The sequence below is a fragment of the Capricornis sumatraensis genome, chromosome X, assembly GCF_032405125.1.
Source record: "Capricornis sumatraensis isolate serow.1 chromosome X, serow.2, whole genome shotgun sequence".
Classification (NCBI taxonomy): Eukaryota; Metazoa; Chordata; class Mammalia; order Artiodactyla; family Bovidae; genus Capricornis; species Capricornis sumatraensis.
In genome coordinates, this window is record NC_091092.1 from 68,220,437 (window position 1) to 68,241,125 (window position 20,689).

Here is a 20,689-nt window from a genome sequence, read left to right on the forward strand (position 1 = left end):
GTGTGATAGTTTAGACATTTGTTTTGTGACAATTAAATGATACAGGTGATAAGACACACTAACAATATAAATTATTCATCCCTCTTTTTATGTTTTCATATATAGGATTGTTTTAGTGGGGCGTTTGTGGTCACCTATTCCAATGTGATTTTGGCAGCTGTGTCTTTTTTTGATTGGCTTAAAAAAGTGATGGTGGGTTATAGAGACTGCTCTATGATGTTTAGATTCTTTAAACAGTATTCTTCAAATTCGAGCTTTATATATTATTGCCTATGTGGCCTGATGCTGTTTTGTATTTGGCTAATTTAGATAGCCAGTCTGCTAAATCTCATTTATGGTAGCTGTAGACTTTCATGGTAATTAGATTTCTTCAATTAAAACAAACAAAATTAAATAAAATGCTTCACACAGTCTATATATCTAGCATATGATTAGCAAAGCTGAATTATAGTTAATGTAGTTTTAATATATCTAGATTTGTTACAAAGAATTGTTCCATTTCTCAAGACAGCCTTTACATTTGGTAAGTATTCAGTAATAGGTCACTAGTAAAAGATATCTGATATTTCACCACCTAAGTCCTATACTTCTCTGAAAACTGTCCAGGTTAGAAAAAATATGTTAGAATTCTTCTTTAGTAGATGACTGAAATGAGTTAACTTTTTATGTTGTCAAAATAAGCATGATCATATTTGGTAGCTTTTGAACCATTTATATTCACTTTTTAAAGGAATTATTTATTTTATTTGGATGATAATTACTTTACAATATTGTGATGTTTTTTGCCATACATCAACATGAATTGGCCATAGGTATACATGTGTCACCCTATCCACCCACATCCCTCCCACCCTATCCCTCTAGGTTGTCCCAGAGCACTGGCTTTGGATATCTTGCTTCAAATATCAAACTTGCACTGGTCATCTATTTTACATATGGTAATGTATATGTTTAAATGCTATTCTTTCAAATCATCCCACCCTCTCCTTTTCCCACAGAGTCCAAAAGTCTATTCTTTACACCTGTGTCTCCTTTGCTGCCCTGTTCATAGGATTGTCAGTATCATCCTTCTAGATTCTATATATATGCATTAATATACAGTATTTGTCTTTCTCTTTCTGACTTACTTCACTTTGTATAATAGGCTCTAGGTTCATCCACCTAATTAGAACTGACTTAAGTGTATTCTTTTGTATACCTAAGTAATATTTCAGTGTGTATATGTACCACAACTTCCTTATCCATTCATTGGCCAATGACATCTTGGTTGCTTCCATGTCCTAGCTATTGTGAATAGTGCTGCATTGAATACTGGAGTACATGTGTCTCTTTTGGTGATGGTTTCCTTGGAGTATATGCCCACCAGTGGGATTGCTGGGTCGTATGGCAGTTCTAGTCCCAGTTTTTTAAGGAATATTGACACTGTTCTCCATAGTGACTGTACCAGTTTGCATTCCTACCAGCAGTTTTAGACATTTCCCTTTTCTCTACACCCTCTCCAGCATTTATTGTTTGTAGAACATTTGATGATGGCCATTCACTGGTGTAAGATGATACCACATTGTAGTTTTGATTTGCATTTTTCTTAAATTTGTATGGAATGCTTATTATTCCCTTAAATAAAATATACAATTTTAATGCTACCAGTATTTTAGGATGGAGAAGGCAATGGCACCCCACTCTGGTACTCTTGCCTGGAAAATTCCATGGACAGAGGAGCCTGGTGGGCTGCTGTCTATGGGAACACACAGGGTCGGACATGACTGAAGCTACTTAGCATAGCATAGCATAGTACTTTAGGAATTTCCAAAGGTGATGATTTGTTGATTTCATTAGCACAAAGTCAGCAATATTTTTAGTCTCTGAATCTTTTTTAACTTTTTATTTTATATTAGAATATAGCAGGTTAACAATGTTTTGATAGTTTTAGCTATACAGTGTAGTGAATCAGTTATGTATCTATATAGATATACATATAGATGTTTCAGTTCAGTTCAGTCGCTCAGTCATGTCCTACTCTTTGTGACCCCATGGACTGCAGCACACTAGGCCCCCCTGTCTATCACCAGTTCCTGGAGTTTACTCACACTCATGTCCATTGAGTCAGGGATGCCATCCAACCATCTCATCTTCTGTTGTCCCCTTCTCCTCCCACCTTCAATCTTTCCCAGCATCAGGGTCTTTTCAAATGAGTCAGTTCTTTGCATCAGGTGGCCAAAATATTGGAGTTTCAGCTTCAGCATCAGTTCTCCCAGTGAATATTCAGGACTGATTTCCTTTAGGATGGACTGGTTGGATCTCTTTGCAGTCCAAGGGACTCTCAGGAGTCTTCTCCAACACCACAGTTCAAAAACATCAATTCTTTGGCACTCAGTTTTCTTCAAAGTCCAACTCTCATATCCATACATGACAGTTGGAAAAACCATAGCTTTGACTAGATGGACCTTTGTTGGTAAAGTAATATTTCTGCTTTTTAATATGATGTCTAGGTTGGTTATAACTTTTCTTTCAAGGAGCAAGTGTCTTTTAATTTCATGGATGCAGTCACCATCCGCAGTGATTTTGGAGCCCCTAGAAATCAAGTCTGTCACTGTTTCCACTGTTCACCCATCTATTTGCTATAAAGAGATGGGACTGGATGCCATGATCTTAGTTTTCTGAATGTTGAGCTTAAAGCCAACTTTTTCACTCTCCTCTTTCACTTTCATCAAGAGGCTTTTTAGTTCTTCTTCACTTTCTGCCATAAGGGTGGTGTCATCTGCATATCTGAGGTTATTGATATTTCTCCCAGCAATCTTGATTCCAGCTCGTGCTTCATCCAGCCCAGCATTTCTCATAATGTACTCTGCATAGAAGTTAAATAAGCAGGGTGACAATATACAGCCTTGACGTATTCCTTTCTCGATTTGGAACCAGTCTGTTGGTTCCATGTCCAGTTCTAACTGTTGCATACAGATTTCTCAAGAGGCAGGTCAGGTTGTCTGGTATTCCCATTCCCTGAAGAATTTTCCACATTTTGTTGGGATCTGCACAGTGCAAGGCTTTGGCATAGTCAATAAAGCAGAAATAGAGGTTTTTCTGGAACTCTCTTGCTTTTTCCATGATCCAGTGCATGTTGGCAATTTGATCTCTGGTTCCTCTGCCTTTTTTAAAACCAGCTTGAACATCTGGAACTTCATGGTTCACGTACTGTTGAAGCCTGGCTTGGAGAATTTTGAGCATTACTTTACTAGCATGTGAGATCAGTGCAATTAGCAGTAGTTTGAGCATTTTTTGGCATTGCCTTTCTTTGGGATTGAAATGAAAACTGACCTTTTGCAGTCCTGTGGCCACTGCTGAGTTTTCCAAATTTGCTGACATATTGAGCGCAGCAGTACTGCATCTTTTTTTTTAGCCATTTATCATTTATTTATTTATTATTATTATTTTTACTTTTTTTTGCTTTACAATATTGTATTGATTTTGCCATGCATCATCATTTAGCACTTGAAATAGCTCAATTGGAATTCCATCACCTCCACTAGCTTTGTTCATAGTGATGCTTCCTAAGGCCCACTTGACTTCACATTCCAGTATTCTGACTCTAGATGGGTGATCACACCATTGTGATTATCTGGGTCTTAGTATAGTTCTTCTGTATATTCTTGCCACCTCTTCTTAATATCTTCTGCTTCTGTTAGGTCCATACCATTTGTGTCCTTTATTGTGCCCATCTTTGCATGAAATACTCCCTTGGGATCTCTTATTTTCTTGAAGAGATCTCTAGTCTTTCCCATTCTATTGTTTTCTTCTATTTCTTTGCATTGATCCCTGGGGAAGGCTTTCATATCTCTCCTGCTATTCTTTGGAACTCTGAATTCAAATGGGTATATCTTTCCTTTTCTCCTTTGCCTTTAGTTTCTCTTCTTTTCACAGCTATTTGTATTTGTGTATCTATATATCTATATGTATATCTATATATCTATATACATACACACATGTATGTCTATTATTTTCTCATTTAGGTTGTTGCATAATATTGAGAAGAGTGCTATACAGTAGGTCCTTGTTGGTTATCTACTTTAAATATGGCGGTGTGTACATCTCAGTCCCAAACTCCAAACTATCCCTTTCCCTCACCCTTTCCCTGGTGACTCAGCTGGTAAAGAACCTGCCTGCCAGTGCAGGAGATATAAGAGACATGGGTTCAGTACCTGTGTTGGAAAGATCTCCTGGAGAATGGAATGGAAACCACTCCATTATTCTTGCCTGGGAAATCCCTTGGATAGAGGAGCCTTTCTGTCCAGGTAACCATAAATTCCTTCTCTAAATCTGTGAGTCTGTTTCTGTTTTGTAAATTCATTTGTATCATTTCTTTTTAGATTCTGCTTATAAGCAATATCATGATATTTCTCTTTCTCTGTTTGGCTTACTTCACTCAGTATGAAAAGTTCTAGGTCCATCCATGTTGCTGCAAATGGCATTATTTCATTCTTTTATCCATTCCTCTGTTAATGGGCATTTAGGTTGCTTCCATGTCTTGGTTATTGTAAACAGTACTGCAGTGAACATTGAGATGCACATATCCTTTTGGGTCATGTTTTAATCTGGATATATGGTCAGCAGTGGGATTTCAGGGTCATATGGTACCTCAATTTTTAGTTTTGGAAGGAACCTCCATACTATTCTCCATAATGGCTATACTAATTTACATTCCCACCAACAGTGTAGGAGGATTCCCTTCTTTCCACACCCTTTGCAACATTTACTGTTTGTAGATTTTTTGTTGATAGCCCTTCTGGCTGGTGTGAGTTGGTATTCATTGTGGTTTTAATTTGCATTTCTTTAATAAATGGCAGTGTTCAACATCTTTTCATATGTTTCTTGATCATCTATGTGTCTTCTTTGGGAAAACATCTATTTAGGCACTATGCCCATTTTTTGTTTGGGTTGTTTGTTTCCATGATGCTAAGCTCCATGAGCTGTCCATAAATTTTGGAGACAAATGCAGTGTCAGTCACATCATTTGCAAATATTTTCTCCCAATCTGCGGGTTGTCTTTTTGTTTTGTTTATGATTTCCTTTGCTGTTTAAAAGCTTTTGAATTTAATTAAGCCCCATTTGTTTATTTCTGTTTTTATTTTCATTGCTCTGGGAATGGATTGAAAAATACATTGCTCAATTTATGCCAGAGAGTGTCCTGCTTATGTTTTCTTCTAAGTGGTTTATGGTGTCTGGTCTCACATTTAGATCTTAAATCCATTTTGAGTTTATTTTTGTGTATCGTACTAAAGGAAGTTCTAATTTCATTTTTTGCATATAGCTTTCTATAACCTTGACTCCTTCCTTTGTCATAGGTTAATTGACTGTAGGTGTGTGGGTTTATCTCTGGCGTTTCTATCTGATTCTGTTGAGCTATATGTCTGTTTTTGTTCTAGTGCCATACTGTGTTGGTGACTATAGCTTTATTGTATAGTCTGAATCCAGGGAGCCTGATTCCTCAAGGTCCTCCCACCATCACCACCCACCACCACCACTCAGGATTCCTTTGGCTATTCAGGGTCTTTTGTGTCTCCATACAAATTTATTTTTTTTTTCTAGTTCTGTGAAAAAATGCCATTGGTAATTTCTTAAGGATTGCATTGAATCTGTAGATAGTATAGTCATTTTCATAGTATTGATTATTCCAGTCCAAGAACATAGTTTATCTTTCCATCTGTTTGTGCTATCTTCTATTTCTTCTATTAGCATCTTATAGTTTTAGAAGTACAGGTCTTTTGTCTCCTTCAGTTCAGTTCAGTCGTTCAGTCGTGTCTGACTCTTTGTGACCCCATGAATCGCAGCACGCCAGGCCTCCCTGTCCATCACCAACTCCCGGAGTTCACTCAGACTCACGTCCATTGAGTCAGTGATGCCATCCAGCCATCTCATCCTCTGTCATCCCCTTCTCCTCCTGCCCTCAATCCCTCCCAGCATCAGAGTCTTTTTCAATGAGTCAACTCTTTGCATGAGGTGGCCAAAGTACTCCTAGGCATTTTATTCTTTTTGTTTCAATGCTAAATGGGGTTGTTTCCTTTATTTCTCTTCCTGATCTTTCATTGTTAATGTATAGAAATGCCTAGGAAATCTTTCTGTTGTAAACTCCAACTTTACCAATTTCATTGATGAGTTCTAACAGTGTTCTCATAGTGTCTTTAGGCTTTTCTATGTATAGTATCATGTCATCTGCACATAGTGACTGTTTTACTTCTTTTCCAATTTGGATTCCTTTTCTTTCTTTCTCTTCTCTGATTGCATTACCTAGTACGTCCAAAACTATGTTAAGTAAAAGTGCTGAGAGTGGACATCCTTGTGTTGTTTTGATCTTAGAGAAAATACTTTCAGCTTTTCATCGTTGAGTATGATGTTAGTTGTAGGTTCAGTTGTATGTTAGTTGTAGGTTTGTTGTAGATGGCCTTTATTATGTTGAGATATATTCCCTCTTTGCCTACTTTCTTGTAAGCAGATTTTGAATTTTGTCAAAAGTATTTATCCTTTTCCTCCAGGTTGTCTAGTTTATCGGCATACAGTTACTTGTAGTAGTCTCTTATGATCCTTTGTAATTCTGTGGTGTCAGTTGTAACTTTTCTTTTTTTCATTTCTAATTTTATTGATTTGAATCCTCTCCCTTTTTTTCTTGATGATCCCAGTAAAGGATTAACAATTTTGTTTTATATTTTCAAAGAACCAGCTCTTAGTTTCATTTATTTTTCTTATTGTTTTCATTGTCTCTCTTTCATTTATTTCTGCTCTAAACTTACGATTTCTTTCCTTCTACTGAACTGGGTTTTGTTTGTTCCTTCTCTACTTGCTTTAATTGTAAGGTTAGGATAGGATAGTAAATTGAGATTTTTCTTGTTTCTTGAGGTAACTGTTTATTGGTATAAATTTCCCTCTCAGAATTGCTTTTGTTGCATCTCATAGGTTTCAGATTATTGTGGTTTCATTTTCATTTGTCTCTTGGTGTTTTTTGATTTCCTCTTTGATTTCTTCAGTGATCTATTGGTTATTTAATAGCATGTTGTTTAGCCTTCAGGTGTTTGTGATTTTTTTACAGGTTTTTTTCTTGTAGTTTATTTTTAATCTCATAGTGTTTTGGTCAGAAAATATGCTTGATATGCTTGCAGTTTTCTTAAATTTACCAAGGCTCACTTTGTGACCCAGCATGTAGTCAGTCTTGGAGAATGTTCCCTGTGTACTTGAGAAGAATTTGTATTCTTCTGCTTCTAGATTGAATGTTCTGTATCAGTTAAGTCTATCTAGTCTTATGTGTCATTTAAGGCCTGTGTTTCCTTACTTATTTTCTGTCTAGATCATTTGTCCATTGATAAAAGTGGTGTGTTAAAGTTCCTTACTATCCTTGTATTACTGTCAGTTTCTCTCTTTATGGCTGTTAGTATTTGCTGTATACATTGAGGTACTCCTGTGTTGAGTGCATATATATTTACAACTCTTATATCTTCTTGAGTTGATCCTTTGATCATTATGTAATGTCCTTCTTTGTCTTTTATAATAGTAATGTTAAAGTATATTTTGTCTGCTATGAGTATTGCTACTCCAGCTTTCTTTTGATTTCCATTTGCATGGACTACCTTCTTCTGTCCCCTCACTTTCAGTCTGTATGTGTCCCTAGATCTGAGGTAGGTCTGTCTCATGTAGACAGCATATATACAGGTCTTGTTTTTGTATTGATTCAGCTGATTCTTTTGGTTGGAGCACTTAATCCATTTACTTTTAAGGTAATTACTGGTATGTATCTTCTTGCTGACATTTTCTTAAGTTGTTTTGGGTTTTTTTTTTTTTTTTGTAGGTCGTTTTCTTCTCCTGTTTTATTCTTTTCTCTTTTTGTTTGATTGCCATTTTTGTGTTGTGCTTAGGTTGCCTTTTCTTTTATATGTGTGTATCTATTGTAGTTTTGGGGTTTGCTGCTCCACCTAGAGGAGTTTCTTTAGTATTTGTTGCAAAGCTGGTCTGGTAGTACTGAATTCTCTTAGCTTTTGCTCTTTGAAAAATTTTTGATTTCTCCATCAAATCTGAATGATAGCCTTGCTGGGCATAGTATTCTTGGTTGTAGGTTCTTCCCTTTCATCACTTTAAATATATCTTGCCACTCCTTTCTGGTCTGCAGAATTTCTGCTGATAAATCAGCTCATAACCTTATTGGTGTTCCCATGTTATGTTATTTTTTTGTTTTGCGCTTGTTGCTTTTAATATTTTTTCTTTGTCTTTAATTTTTGTCAATTTGATTATTGTGTATCTTGGCATGTTCCTCCTTGGATTTATCTTGGTTAGGACTCTGCACTTCTTGGACTTAGGTGATTGTTTCTTTCTTGTGTTAAGGATGTTTTCAGCTATTATCTTTTCAGACATTTTCTCAGGTCCTTCTCTCTCCCTTCTCCTTGGACCCTTCTTATGTGAATGTTGGTTTGTGTGATGTTGTCCTAGAGGTGTCTTAGACTGTCTTAATTTATTTTCATTCTTTTTTCTTTATTCTGTTTCATGGCAATAATTTCTACCATTCTGTCTTCCAGGTTACTTATCTGTTCTTCTGACTCAGTTATTCTGTTATTGATTGCATGTAGAGTATTTTTCATTTCAGTTATTGTATTGTATTCATCTCTGTTTATTTGTTCTTTAGTTCTTCTGGGTCTTTGAGCAATTTTTACATCTTCCCAATCCTTGCCTCTTTTCTTTGAGATCCAGGATCATCTTCCCTATCATTTTTCTGAATTCTTTTTCCAGAATGTTGCCCATCTTCACTTCACTTGTTGATTACTGGGATTTTATTTTGTTCTTTAATCTGGGACATAATCTTTTGCTGTTTCATTTTGTTTAACTCACTTCAGTTGTGGATTTTGCTCCACGGAGTTCAGAATTGTAGTACTTCTGCTTCTGTTGTCTGTTTTCTCATAGATGAGGCTATATGAAAGGCTTGTGGAATCTTCCTAATGGGAGGGACTGGTGGTGGGTAGAGCTGGGTTTTGTTTCCCTATTGTGTAAGGCTATACTCAGTAGAACTTTAATCTGCTTGAATGCTGATGACTGGAGATTTGTTCCCTTCACATTGGTTGTTTGGCCTAACACTGCCCAGCACTGGAACCTACAAGTTGTTTGATGGAGCTAATGGTGCCCTTGAGGAGGGCTCATGCCAATGAATCCTTCCCAGAACTGTTGCTATTAGCATCTTTGTCCTTGCACTGAGCCACAGCCACCCCTCACCTCTGCAGGAGACCCTCTAATACTAGCAGATAGGTTTGACCTGGTCCCTTATGGGGTTATCACCTTTTCCCCCTTGGTCTTGGTACACATAAGAATTTGTGTGTGCCCTCTAAGAGTGGAATCTCTGTTTTCCCCTTTCCTGCTGAATTCCTGTAGTCAAATCCCAGTGGCCTTCAAAGTCAGATGCTGGGGACTCCTTCTAATTGCTGAACCCAGGTTGGGAAGCCTGACAGAGGGCTCAGAACCTTTACTCTAGTGGGAGAACATCTGTGGTGTAATTGTTTTCCAGTTTGTGGGTCACACATTTGGCGGGTATGGGATTTGATTCTGTTGTGATTGTGTCATTCCTTCCATTTTGCTGTGGTTTCTCCTTTGTTTTGGGGTATCTTTTTGGGTAGGTTTCATTACCAAATTCAGACTTAAATTAAAGAAAGTAGGGAGAACTGCTAGACCATTCAGGTATGACCTAAATAAAATCCTTTATGATTATACAGTGGAAGTGAGAAATAGATTTAAGGGACTAAATCTGATAGATAGAGTGTCTGATGAACTACGGAATGAGGTTCATGACATTGTACAGGAGACAGGGATCAAGACCATCCCCATGGAAAAGAAATGCAAAAAAGCAAAATGGCTGTCTGGGGAGGCCTTACAAATAGCTGTGAAAAGAAGAGAGGTGAAAAACAAAGTAGAAAAGGAAAGATATATAAGCATATGAATGTAGAGTTCCAGAGAATAGCAAGTAGAGATAAGAAAGCCTTCTTCAGTGATCAGTGCAAAGAAATAGAGGAAAAGAACAGAATGAGAAAGACTAGAGATCTCTTCAAGAAAATTAGAGATACCAAGGGAATATTTCATGCAAAGATGGGCTCGATAAAGGACAGAAATGGTATGGACCTAACAGAAGCAGAAGATACTAAGAAGAGGTGGCAAGAATACACAGAAGAATTGTACAAAAAAGATCTTCACGACACAGATAATCATGATGGTGTGATCACTCATCTAGAGCCAGACATCCTGGAATGTGAAGTCAAGTGGGCCTTAGAAAGCATCACTATGAACAAAGCTAGTGGAGGTGATGGAATTCCAGTGGAGCTATTTCAAATCCTGAAAGATGATGGTGTGAAAGTGCTGCACTCAATATGCCAACAAATTTGGAAAACTTAGCAGTGGCCACAGGACTGGAAAAGGTCAGTTTTCATTCCAATCCCAAAGAAAGGTAATGCCAAAGAATGCTCAAACTACTGCATAATTGCACTCATCTCACATGCTAGTAAATTAATGCTCAAAATTCTCCAAGCCAGGCTTCAGCAATACGTGAACCATGAACTTCCTGATGTTCAAGCTGGTTTTAGAAAAGGCAGAGGAACCAGAGATCAAATTGCCAACATCCACTGGATCATGGAAAAAGGAAGAGAGTTCCAGAAAAACATCTAATTCTGCTTTATTGACTATGCCAAAGCTTTTGACTGTGTGGATCACAACAAACTGTGGAAAACTCTGAGAGAGATGGGAATAGCAGACCAGCTGACCTGCCTCTTGAGAAATCTGTATGCAGGTCAGGAAGCAACAGTTAGAACTGGACATGGAACAACAGACTGGTTTCAAATAGGAAAAGGGGTACGTCAAGGCTGTATATTTTCACCCTGCTTGTTTAACATATATATAGAGTACATCATGAGAAATGCTGGACTGGAAGAAACACAAGCTGAAATCAAGATTGCCAGGAGAAATCTCAATAACCTCAGATATGCAGATGACCCCACCCTTATGGCAGAAAGTGAAGAGGAACTAAAAAGCCTCTTGATGAAAGTGAAAGAGGAGAGCGAAAAAGTTGGCTTAAAGCTCAACATTCAGAAAACGAAGATCATGGCATCTGGTCCCATTACTTCATGGGAAGTAGATGGGGAAACAGTGGAAACAGTGTCAGACTTTATTTTTGGGGGCTCCAAAATCACTGTAGATGGTGATTGCAGCCATGAATTTAAAAGACACTTACTCCTTGGAAGAAAAGTTATGATCAACCTAGATAGCATATTCAAAAGCAGCGACATTAGTTTGCCAACAAAGGTCTGTCTAGTCAAGGCTATGGTTTTTCCTGTGACCATGCATGGATGTGAGAGTTGGACTGTGAAAAAGGCTGAGTGCCAAAGAATTGATGCTTTTGAACTGTGGTGTTGGAGAAGACTCTTGAGAGTCCCTTGGACTGCAAGGAAATCCAACCAGTCCATTCTGAAGGAGATCAACCCTGGGATTTCTTTTGAAGGAATGATGCTAAAGCTGAAACTCCAGTATTTTGGCCACCTCATGCGAAGAGTTGACTCATTGGAAAAGACTCTGATGCTGGGAGGGATTGGGGGCAGGAGGAGAAAGGGACGACCGAGGATGAGATGGCTGGATGGCATCACTGACTTGATGGATGTGAGTCTGAGTGAACTGCGGGAGTTGGTGATGGACAGGGAGGCCTGGCGTGCTGTGATTCATGGGATCACAAAGAGTCGGACACAACTGAGTGAGTGAAGTGAACTGAACTTTTTTGTATTGATGGTTGCTCAGCAGTTAGTTATGATTCCAGTGCTTGCACAGTAAGGGTGAGAGTAATCCTTCTACTCTGCCATCTTGAGCTAATTCCCCCTTTTCAAAAGACTTTAAATTGATTTACATTTTTATTACAGAGATGTAAATGTTACATTTAACTGAAAATCATATTCAAAAGGACAAAACTGATTCCTGATATTTTTAAGCCCTAAGTTTCTAATTTTAGAAACCGATATTGACATGTTTCTCACATAAGAATCCTTTAAATACTCTCTCGGAAGTGTGTTTTACTTAAACTTATATGTAGCCATAAGTGGGGAATATGTTAAGTTAAAGTGCCTTTTTCCTATATGTTTTGTTTTTCCTTCTGTTTATCTTTCCATTTAGCTTTATAGTGCTTCAGTATTTCCCTTTCAAATTTGATGCTTGCTTCTGCTTTTTATTCATTTATTCCCCTCCCACCTTTTTTTTTTTAAATGGTGCCACTATACTACAAACTCACAAAACTCTTAAAGAAAATTATGTTTCAGCTAAATGTTAATGGACACCTACTGTAAGGTGGAGTTACATGCTGCACCATGACGGATGCAAAGATTAATAGTACCAATAAGTTTAATAAGTTTATTTGTTATAGATGTTTTGTGGTTTTCAAAATTATTAGTTGAATCTTATAACCAAGATCTGAAATGGTTTGGGCATTGTTATTCCCATTTTATATATGAGGGAACTAAAAAGCCAATTCTAATAAAAAAGTAGAATAAACTGACCTAGGTGGGAACCAGTTTGCCACACTTTTCAGTCACCAATACAAATTGATACAATTTTGCAAGGCTAAGTATTCTACAATTACTTTCCAACATGTACATCATCTCATCTGTTTAGGTCACTCTAGTGGTGTTTTGACATTTACATTATTGCCGTTATTCTTATTTCGAAGTATGATGATACTTGATTTGGTTTACAGTGACCCTGCATTATTTACTCTGTGAGAAGGGTACATCGAGATTCTTTTCTAGATTTTTGCATGTATGTTTTAACAGATCTGTAGTTTAAGTGCTTCTTGAAATTTCAGATTGATCAAACTGGCCTATCAACCCACCAATAAAGCAAACAAGTGGATGTTGCATTATTACATTAAAACCCCAAATTTAGACTTTAAAAATCTCTCTTTTGTTTTGATGTGTTTTCTGGGGATATCAATGCTCAGTTCCACAGGTCCTATTAAACTGTTGTAATAGAAGTATGGTTTCCTAATAGATTGTCAACAGATCTTTCTCCTTCTGATTAACATGTGATTTCTTCCTCCTAATAAAATCAGTTGTCAAAAAATGGAGCAGTAGTGTATTTGGTAGTTTGCTTTATACTTTATCAGTATGTTTTACCAGTGTTAGAACATTGTTGGCTCCCTATATTGAAAAACAAGATCACAAATTTTAAATGTCAGAGCATATTATTTTGGTTGCAGTTGAACCTTTATAGTTTTTCTGTTTATCAATAATTACTATGATGTTCCAAAAAAATTTCTAACTCATAATTATCCTTGCCTAAAATTTGTCATTTGATGTTTGAAAGAATAGCAGTCCCTATTTCAAAGTTATTAAATCTTAATTTTACATTACCAACTTTATTTATGCAGATTAACTAAAATTAGGTACTGTGTATTAGTGCTCTAGGGCTGTCATAACTAAGTGCCACATACTAGGTGACTTAAACAACAAATTTGTTTTCTTTCAATTCTGGAGACTGTAAGTTCAAGATGTTGGCAGGAGTGGTTTCTTCTGAGGCATCTCTGCTTGACTTGTATATGGCTGTCTTGACTTGTAGATCCGTGTGCCTTCATGTGCTTTTTCCTGTGTGTGTATCTGTGCCCTGATTTCTTCCTTTTATAAAAACACTAGTCATATTAGACTAAGGCCCACCCTATTGACCTTTAAAGACCCTATCTCCAAATACAGTTACATTCTGAGGTACTGTGGGACTTCAGCATATGTGTTTGAGGGGACATGTTTCAGCCCACTATATATTATATACCTTTTTGTCATGTTAAGGAAAATGATATTTCTGACAGCATTCGCTTTCCCCAAGTCCTCAAGTCCCAGTATATAGCTTAGTGACTAATGCATGAAAGTGAAAGTGAAGTCGCTCAGTCATGTCTGACTCTTTGCGACCCCATGGACTGTAGCCTATCAGGCTCCTCAGTCCATAGGATTTTCCAGGCAAGAGTGCTGGAGTGGATTGCTATTTCCTTCTCCAGGGGATCTTCCCAACCCAAGAATCGAAGCCAGGTCTCCCTCATTGCAGGTGGGTGCTTTACCATCTGAGGCACCAGGGATGCATGTGCTTTATGAGTGTTCATGATTTTTTTGAGTGAGTAAATAAAAAAAAGAGTATTATGAGAAGCTAAGTATCATGATAAGATAAGATAATAATAATACAACATTATTATACCAGGATAGGAAAATTTTTTCAAAGATGATTCACTCTTAGGAAAAACAAATGGCTCACTGATAAGTTCATTACTACTTTATTTTGTGTTAAATTGCTGCCACTCTCAAGCTTTCAGAATGGTATAGAACCAGCAGAAAGCGAAGTGGAGGAAGGAAGGAGTATTGAAGATGGGGGGGGAGAACATTTAAATAGTAAGCATTAATAAATGTAACCTTGGGGAAGCTGAGAAGTGTTGAGCAATAGACAATAATAGGGCAGGGAGTAGATGAAATAAGAAAGACCAGAATTGGAAGTGATGACACCAGAGGGTACCAGATAATTTGACAGAGCCAAAGAGCTAGTTGCATACAAATACTAAAATAATTTTGTAATAATTAGCCAGTTGTGTGTGTGTGTGTGTATTTGTGTGCACATGTTATCTAACTATGTATATCTTGGTGCTCAGTTGCTCAGTCATGTCCAGCTCTTTGCAACCCCATGGTCTATAGCCTGCTGAGCTCCTCTGTCCATTGGATTCTGCAGGGAAGAATACTGGAGTGGTGGCCATTTCATCCTCCAAGGGAGTGCCTTAAAAAATACATATGCCTGAATTCCGTTTTTAGTTCTAATGAACCATAATCTCTGAGAGTGTGACCCACACTTGTGTATAGAATAAATACTCTAAAAGTAATTTTTTAAAACTAAAACATTTGTAAATTACTGTCTAAAAGGCAAACTAGCCATAATTTAGTAATGTAATACATATAGCTATTTGTCTGGGACATATATCTATAAAAGGCAGATGGCCAGTCAATAAGGTAATATTAGCAATTTTTAAAAGTGCAGATTCTGGGGTCATTATACCCTTTATATGTGTTGAATATAGCACAGTATAATAAAAATATGAATCACAGGAAATTCCCTGATGGTCCAGTGATTAAGACTCCATGCTTCCAGTGCAGGGGACACGAGTTCAATGCCTGGTTGAGGAACTAAGATCCTACACGCCACATGACCTGGCCAAGAAAAAATACTGATCATGAATAACATGGAAAATTATTTATATTCCTCACACTCTAAGGAAAAATGTTTATATTATTAAATTTAGATATATTGTTATCACAAAGTCAGTTCTATTCAAATTTGACATAATTCCATTATTCTAAATGAATCTGCTGTTTCCCCATTTCCTTTATGTATTTTAAAAAATAAGTTCTTCATACATATTTTTCTGTTTTTTAAAAGGTAATTAAAGATAATATTGAAGATTCTTACTGATTTTATTCTTCTTAAAAATAAGTGTTTTTTTTCCATTCCAATTTTATGAAATTGGTTGAATTTTTTTGGACTGTCCACTCCCATAAGGTCAAACAATTATTGTGCTAAGCATTAAGAATGCAGAGTTGAATGTGATATTACCCGGATACAGGAAGCTCATTGTCTAGTGGGAAAGACAAGGTAATAAGCTGTTAGTTATATGATGGCTGCCTATTGGGAAAAGTCTTTTCTAATCTAGAGCATTTTCACGTCAGAAATTTTATTGTGTAATACTGCTAAAAATTGAAGGACATAATGGATTTTTAAATGATAGGCATGTATGGATTTTAATTAGAAGAGGCATTAGACAGACATTTCCGTTCAAAGACTTGCTTAGCAAATGACTGAACTAAACTGAACTGAAAGTAGGATAGAGTATAGCTGTTTCTTAGCTCTGAACATTTTTAAAAAATAATATTATGACCCAGGTATTGATGCTGATTGTAAAAGTGGCAGAAACTGAAGTACCTTATTAAATATAAAAATACTGTATTGTGTTCAATCACAGACTTGGAGAAGACCTTAAAGAACAATCTAATGTAATTTTTGTTATGTGGGAACACTGAGGTAGAGTGGTCTATGATTTGGCCAAGGCTGCTTAGTTTACGAATGACAGAGCTAGAAGCAAAACTTAGTCTGTGACTTTTCCACCAGTGTTCTTTCCACTAGAGAAAACTCCCAATAAGTTATGTTTTTCTTACAGTCCATACTTTGAAGACTTTTACTGCATTCATAAAATGTGGTATAAAATCAGCTAGTTGTAGTATTAATGAGTATGCAATTTGATGTTTCTTTTGGTATACATATATTGCAAAGATGCATAAAGATATGCCATATTTTAATGTAATCCCAAAATGTCAATTACAAAACATGTATTTGCATTAAAAACTGTCCTTAACATTTTTACAGAAAAGACTCCTTTTCAAAGAGGAAACTCACTCTCATAGCTACTTAAAAGAGTCTTGTGAAATACTCTTTCGATGTATAAGAAACATCCAGGGACAAGCTGCTTATATATCTTGGAAATTAATCCTTTGTCAGTTGTTTCATTTGCTATTATATTCTCCCATTTTCAGGGTTCTGTTTTCACTTTGTTTGGTTTCCTTTGCTATACAAAAGCTTTTAAGTTTAATTAGATCTCACTTATTTGTTTTTGTTTCCATTATTCTAGGAGGTGGGTCATAAGGGATGTTGCTGTGATTTATGTCATACTGTGTTCTGCCTATGTTTTCTTATAAGAGTTTGTAGTTTCTGGTCTTACATTTAAGTCTTTAATCCATTTTGAGGTAATATTTGTGTGTGATATTAGGAAGTATTCTAATTTCATTTTTTTGCTCACAGTGGTCCAGGTCCTCCAGCACCACTTATTGAAGAAACTGTCTTTTTCCCATTGTATATTCTTGCCTCCTTTGTTAAAGATAAGGTGCCCATATATCCGGGAGGTGATCTCTGGGCTTTCTATCATGTTCCATTGGTCTGTACTTCTCATACTGTCTTTATGACTGTAGCTTTGTGGTATAGTGTGAAATCAGATAAGCTTATTCTTCCAGTTCCATTCTTCTTTCTCAAGATTGCTTTGGCTATTTGGGGTCTTTTGTAATTCCATATGAATGTGAAATTTTTTGTTCTCGTTCTGTGAAAAATGCCATTGGTAATCTGATAGAGATTACATTTAATCTGTAGATTGCTTTTGGTGGTATCGTCATTTTCACAATATTGATTCTTCCAACCTAGGAGCGTGGAATATCCCTCCATCTGTTTATATCATCTTTGATTTCTTTCCTCAGTGTCTTATAGTTTTCTGTATATAGTTCTTCTGTCTCCTTAGGTAGGTTTATTCCTAGATATTTTATTTTTTTAGTTGCAATGGTAAGTACCAGAAAAACAAACAACCCATTCAAAGTGGGCAAAAGACCTAACTAGATATTTCTCCAAAGAAGACATACAAATGGCTAATAAATACATGAAGAGATGCTCAACCTCACTCATTAGAGAAATGCAAATCAAAACTACAATGAGATATCACCTCACACCACACAGAATGGCCATAATAAAAAAAATCCACAAACAGGAAGTATTGGAGAGGATGTGGGGGAAAGGGAACCCTCCTATACTGCTGGTGGGAATGTAAATTGATACAGCAACTATGGAAGACAGTATGGAGATTCCTTAAAAACTAGGGATAAAACCATCATATGACCCAGCAATACCACTTCTAGTCATGTACCCTGAAGAAATCAAAAGTGTAAAAGATACATGTACCCCAGTGTTCACTTCAGCAGTCTTTACAATAGCCAGGGCATGGAAGGAACCTAGAAGTCCATAGACAGAGGAATGGATAAAGAAGCTGTGGTACATATATACAATGGAATACTACTCAGCCATGAAAGGAATGCATTTGAGTTCTAATGAGGTAGATGGACCTAGAGCCTATTATACAGAGTGAAGTAAGTCAGAAAGAGAAAATCAAATACCGTGTATTAACACATATATATGGAATTTAGAAAGATGGTACTGTCGTATCTGTTTATAGAGCAGCAATGGAGATCCAGACCTAGAGAACAGACTTATGGACAAGGGTTGGGGAGAAGAGGGAGAGGGTGAGGTGAGTGGGGAGAGTAGCACGGATGCATATAAACTAACATATATAAATAGATAACCAATGGGAATTTGCAGTATGACTCAGGGGACTCAAACTGGGTCTCTGTAATAACCTAGATGGATGAGAATGGGCGGGAAGTGGGAGGAAGTTTCAAGAGGGAGGGGACATATGTACACCTATGATTAATTCATGGTGATGTATGACAGAAATCAAACCAATATTGTAAAGCAATCATCAATCAATTAAAAGTAAATATTTAGAAAAAGGAACATCCAGGGGCATATTTTTCAGAACTGATACTTCATTTCTGACTGATTAATGAGTCCTAATACCTAAAGCTAAAATTACTCTGCTGGATTATATAACATGGTAGTTATTTTAGCTACCATGAAGCCTAACTTACTTGGGACCATACTCTTGTCCACTTTGGCCACAGTCACCATTGGTTAATGAGTTAATTAAAAGGTGAATTGATTGAGAACATTTTTGCCATCCAGACCAGAATTAATACCATATAATGGAAAGCTACCACGACTTCAAGACATCGTGATTAACTAGTCATGTGAACTTAAACTCTGTGGGTCTCAGTTTTCTCCCTTATACAGTCAAAAGTTTGGATAATATATCCCAGCTCTTGTTATTTTGTGATACGTAATACATCTGAAATTTTTTTTTTTCCTTACTACTGTGCTGGGGGCTAGAATTACAGTTCACCTGAGTGTAGTCTTGATATATAGAGTCCTATATCAAGGCGTAGAAATAGTTTCAGGGTGGCTTGCCTTCTGCCTGACCCAGTTGGTGGGAAATCTGGCATATAATTTATCAGTGTATGTAAAATTTCAATAAAAGTAGGCGTATGGCCTGGAAACATCTTTGGGCTTTGCAGATTTTGTTTATCCATGCCAGTTTCTTTTCCAATGATATGAATAGCTGGACATTTAAATATTTGTATACAGTGACTATTTAAAATGGTATAATGAAAGAATTCTTGAGGTTCACAGTTTTTGTCATATCACAATTTACAAGGTTTTTTACTTTCTCTGCATGTACTTGTGAAAGTCTTAAAAGGCGACTCTTTCAGTTGTTGATTTTTTTTTTTCTATATCTACTTAGTTGGAACAGAAGCTGAAGCACAGGTATTGTATGCTTCTGTTTACATGAAATTATAGAGGTTGTGGTGTTATTTCTGTGTTACAAAACCCAGGAAATGGGGATGCTAGTAGGCAATGGCAACCCACTTCAGTACTCTTGCCTGGAAAATCCCATGGATGGAGGAGCTTGGTAGGCTGCAGTCCATGGGGTCGCTAGGAGTCAGACACGACTGAGCAACTTCACTTCCACTTTTCACTTTCATGAATTGGGGAAGGAAATGGCAGCCCACCCCAATGTTCTTGCCTGGAGAATCCCAGGGACAGGGGAGCCTGGTGGGCTGCTGTCTCTGGGGTCTCACAGAGTCGGACATGACTGAGGTGACTTAGCAGCAGCAGCAGTAGCCCATTAAACTCTGTGCTAGATTGAAGGAGTTAGGCATTCAATTATTTCTGTTGTGATTTCTGGTTCTAAATGGAGCTAATCATAAGATGTTGTAACTATATTTGAGTATTGCTTGGATTTCTTTTTACAGGATGAAGGAGTTGTTAAAGAAATCCCTATTACTCACCATGTTAAGGAAGGATATGAGAAAGCAGATCCTGCACAATTTGAGTTACTCAAAGTTCTTGGTCAGGGATCCTTTGGAAAGGTAATGAATGCTTTTTTCCCTCATTTGTTTTTCTTTTAAACATTTAGCAAAAAATTGAACACATAGGTAGAGATCTGGTAAATGTGCTATTTCTAAATTATCAAATGATACACCCAAAGGAAAGTCTAATTTCACTCCTTTCTGTCATTTCAATGTTTGCTAGTCTTGTCGGATAATTGATTTCTACAGGACAATGTATAACTTGCTATTTATTTGCTGCCTAAATCAAGAAAGTTTGAGTTTTGTAAAAGAGGTCTTCTTTCTCTGTTCACATGCTGTCATGATCTCAGCTTTCTCTTGGTGATTTTTTCCTTAGCTCTATCACAGAAGTCAGAATGCATGTATCAATTCATGTATGAATGCATGAATTATTAATCTATCATCTGTTATAAAAATATGTGAACGTACAGCTATGGTAAGTACTGGGTAATATAGGGATTATATAAAACTCCTACCTTCAAAAGGCTTTAATTTCAAGAGAAAAAGCAAAATTGAAGAGGATAAACTCTGACACTCATTATTAAAATTGATTATCCAGTGCTTACTGGTACATGATTATTAGAAAAGAAGTTTGTAGGTCTGGTTCCTGAGTTTTGTATACCTAGCATCTAAGATACGAAAAATATTACATACAGGTATTAAGTAACAGCATGTAGGAAACAGCAACAACAGCAATTTAAGGGAAGGAAGATAGTGAGAAAACTACTAATTTCTAATTTTAGGGTGGCTGAGATTTAGTTTCAAAGAGGAAAGTAAGGCAGTTGAGCATTGCTTATTTATTATGCTCTGAAATATTTTAAAAGAAAGGCATCTATTGAACAGCGGGT

At 36.8% G+C, this 20,689-nt stretch overlaps 1 protein-coding gene across 1 annotated transcript in view; it reads left to right on the forward strand.

Moving 5' to 3' along the window:
• Positions 1-20,689, forward strand: part of RPS6KA6 (ribosomal protein S6 kinase A6) — a 186,596-nt gene that overhangs the window by 43,426 nt on the left and 122,481 nt on the right. Inside the window, exon 3 of the mRNA XM_068962121.1 lies at positions 19,746-19,862. Coding sequence (XP_068818222.1) covers positions 19,746-19,862 — 117 coding nt within the window. The remainder of the gene's footprint in view (positions 1-19,745; positions 19,863-20,689) is intronic.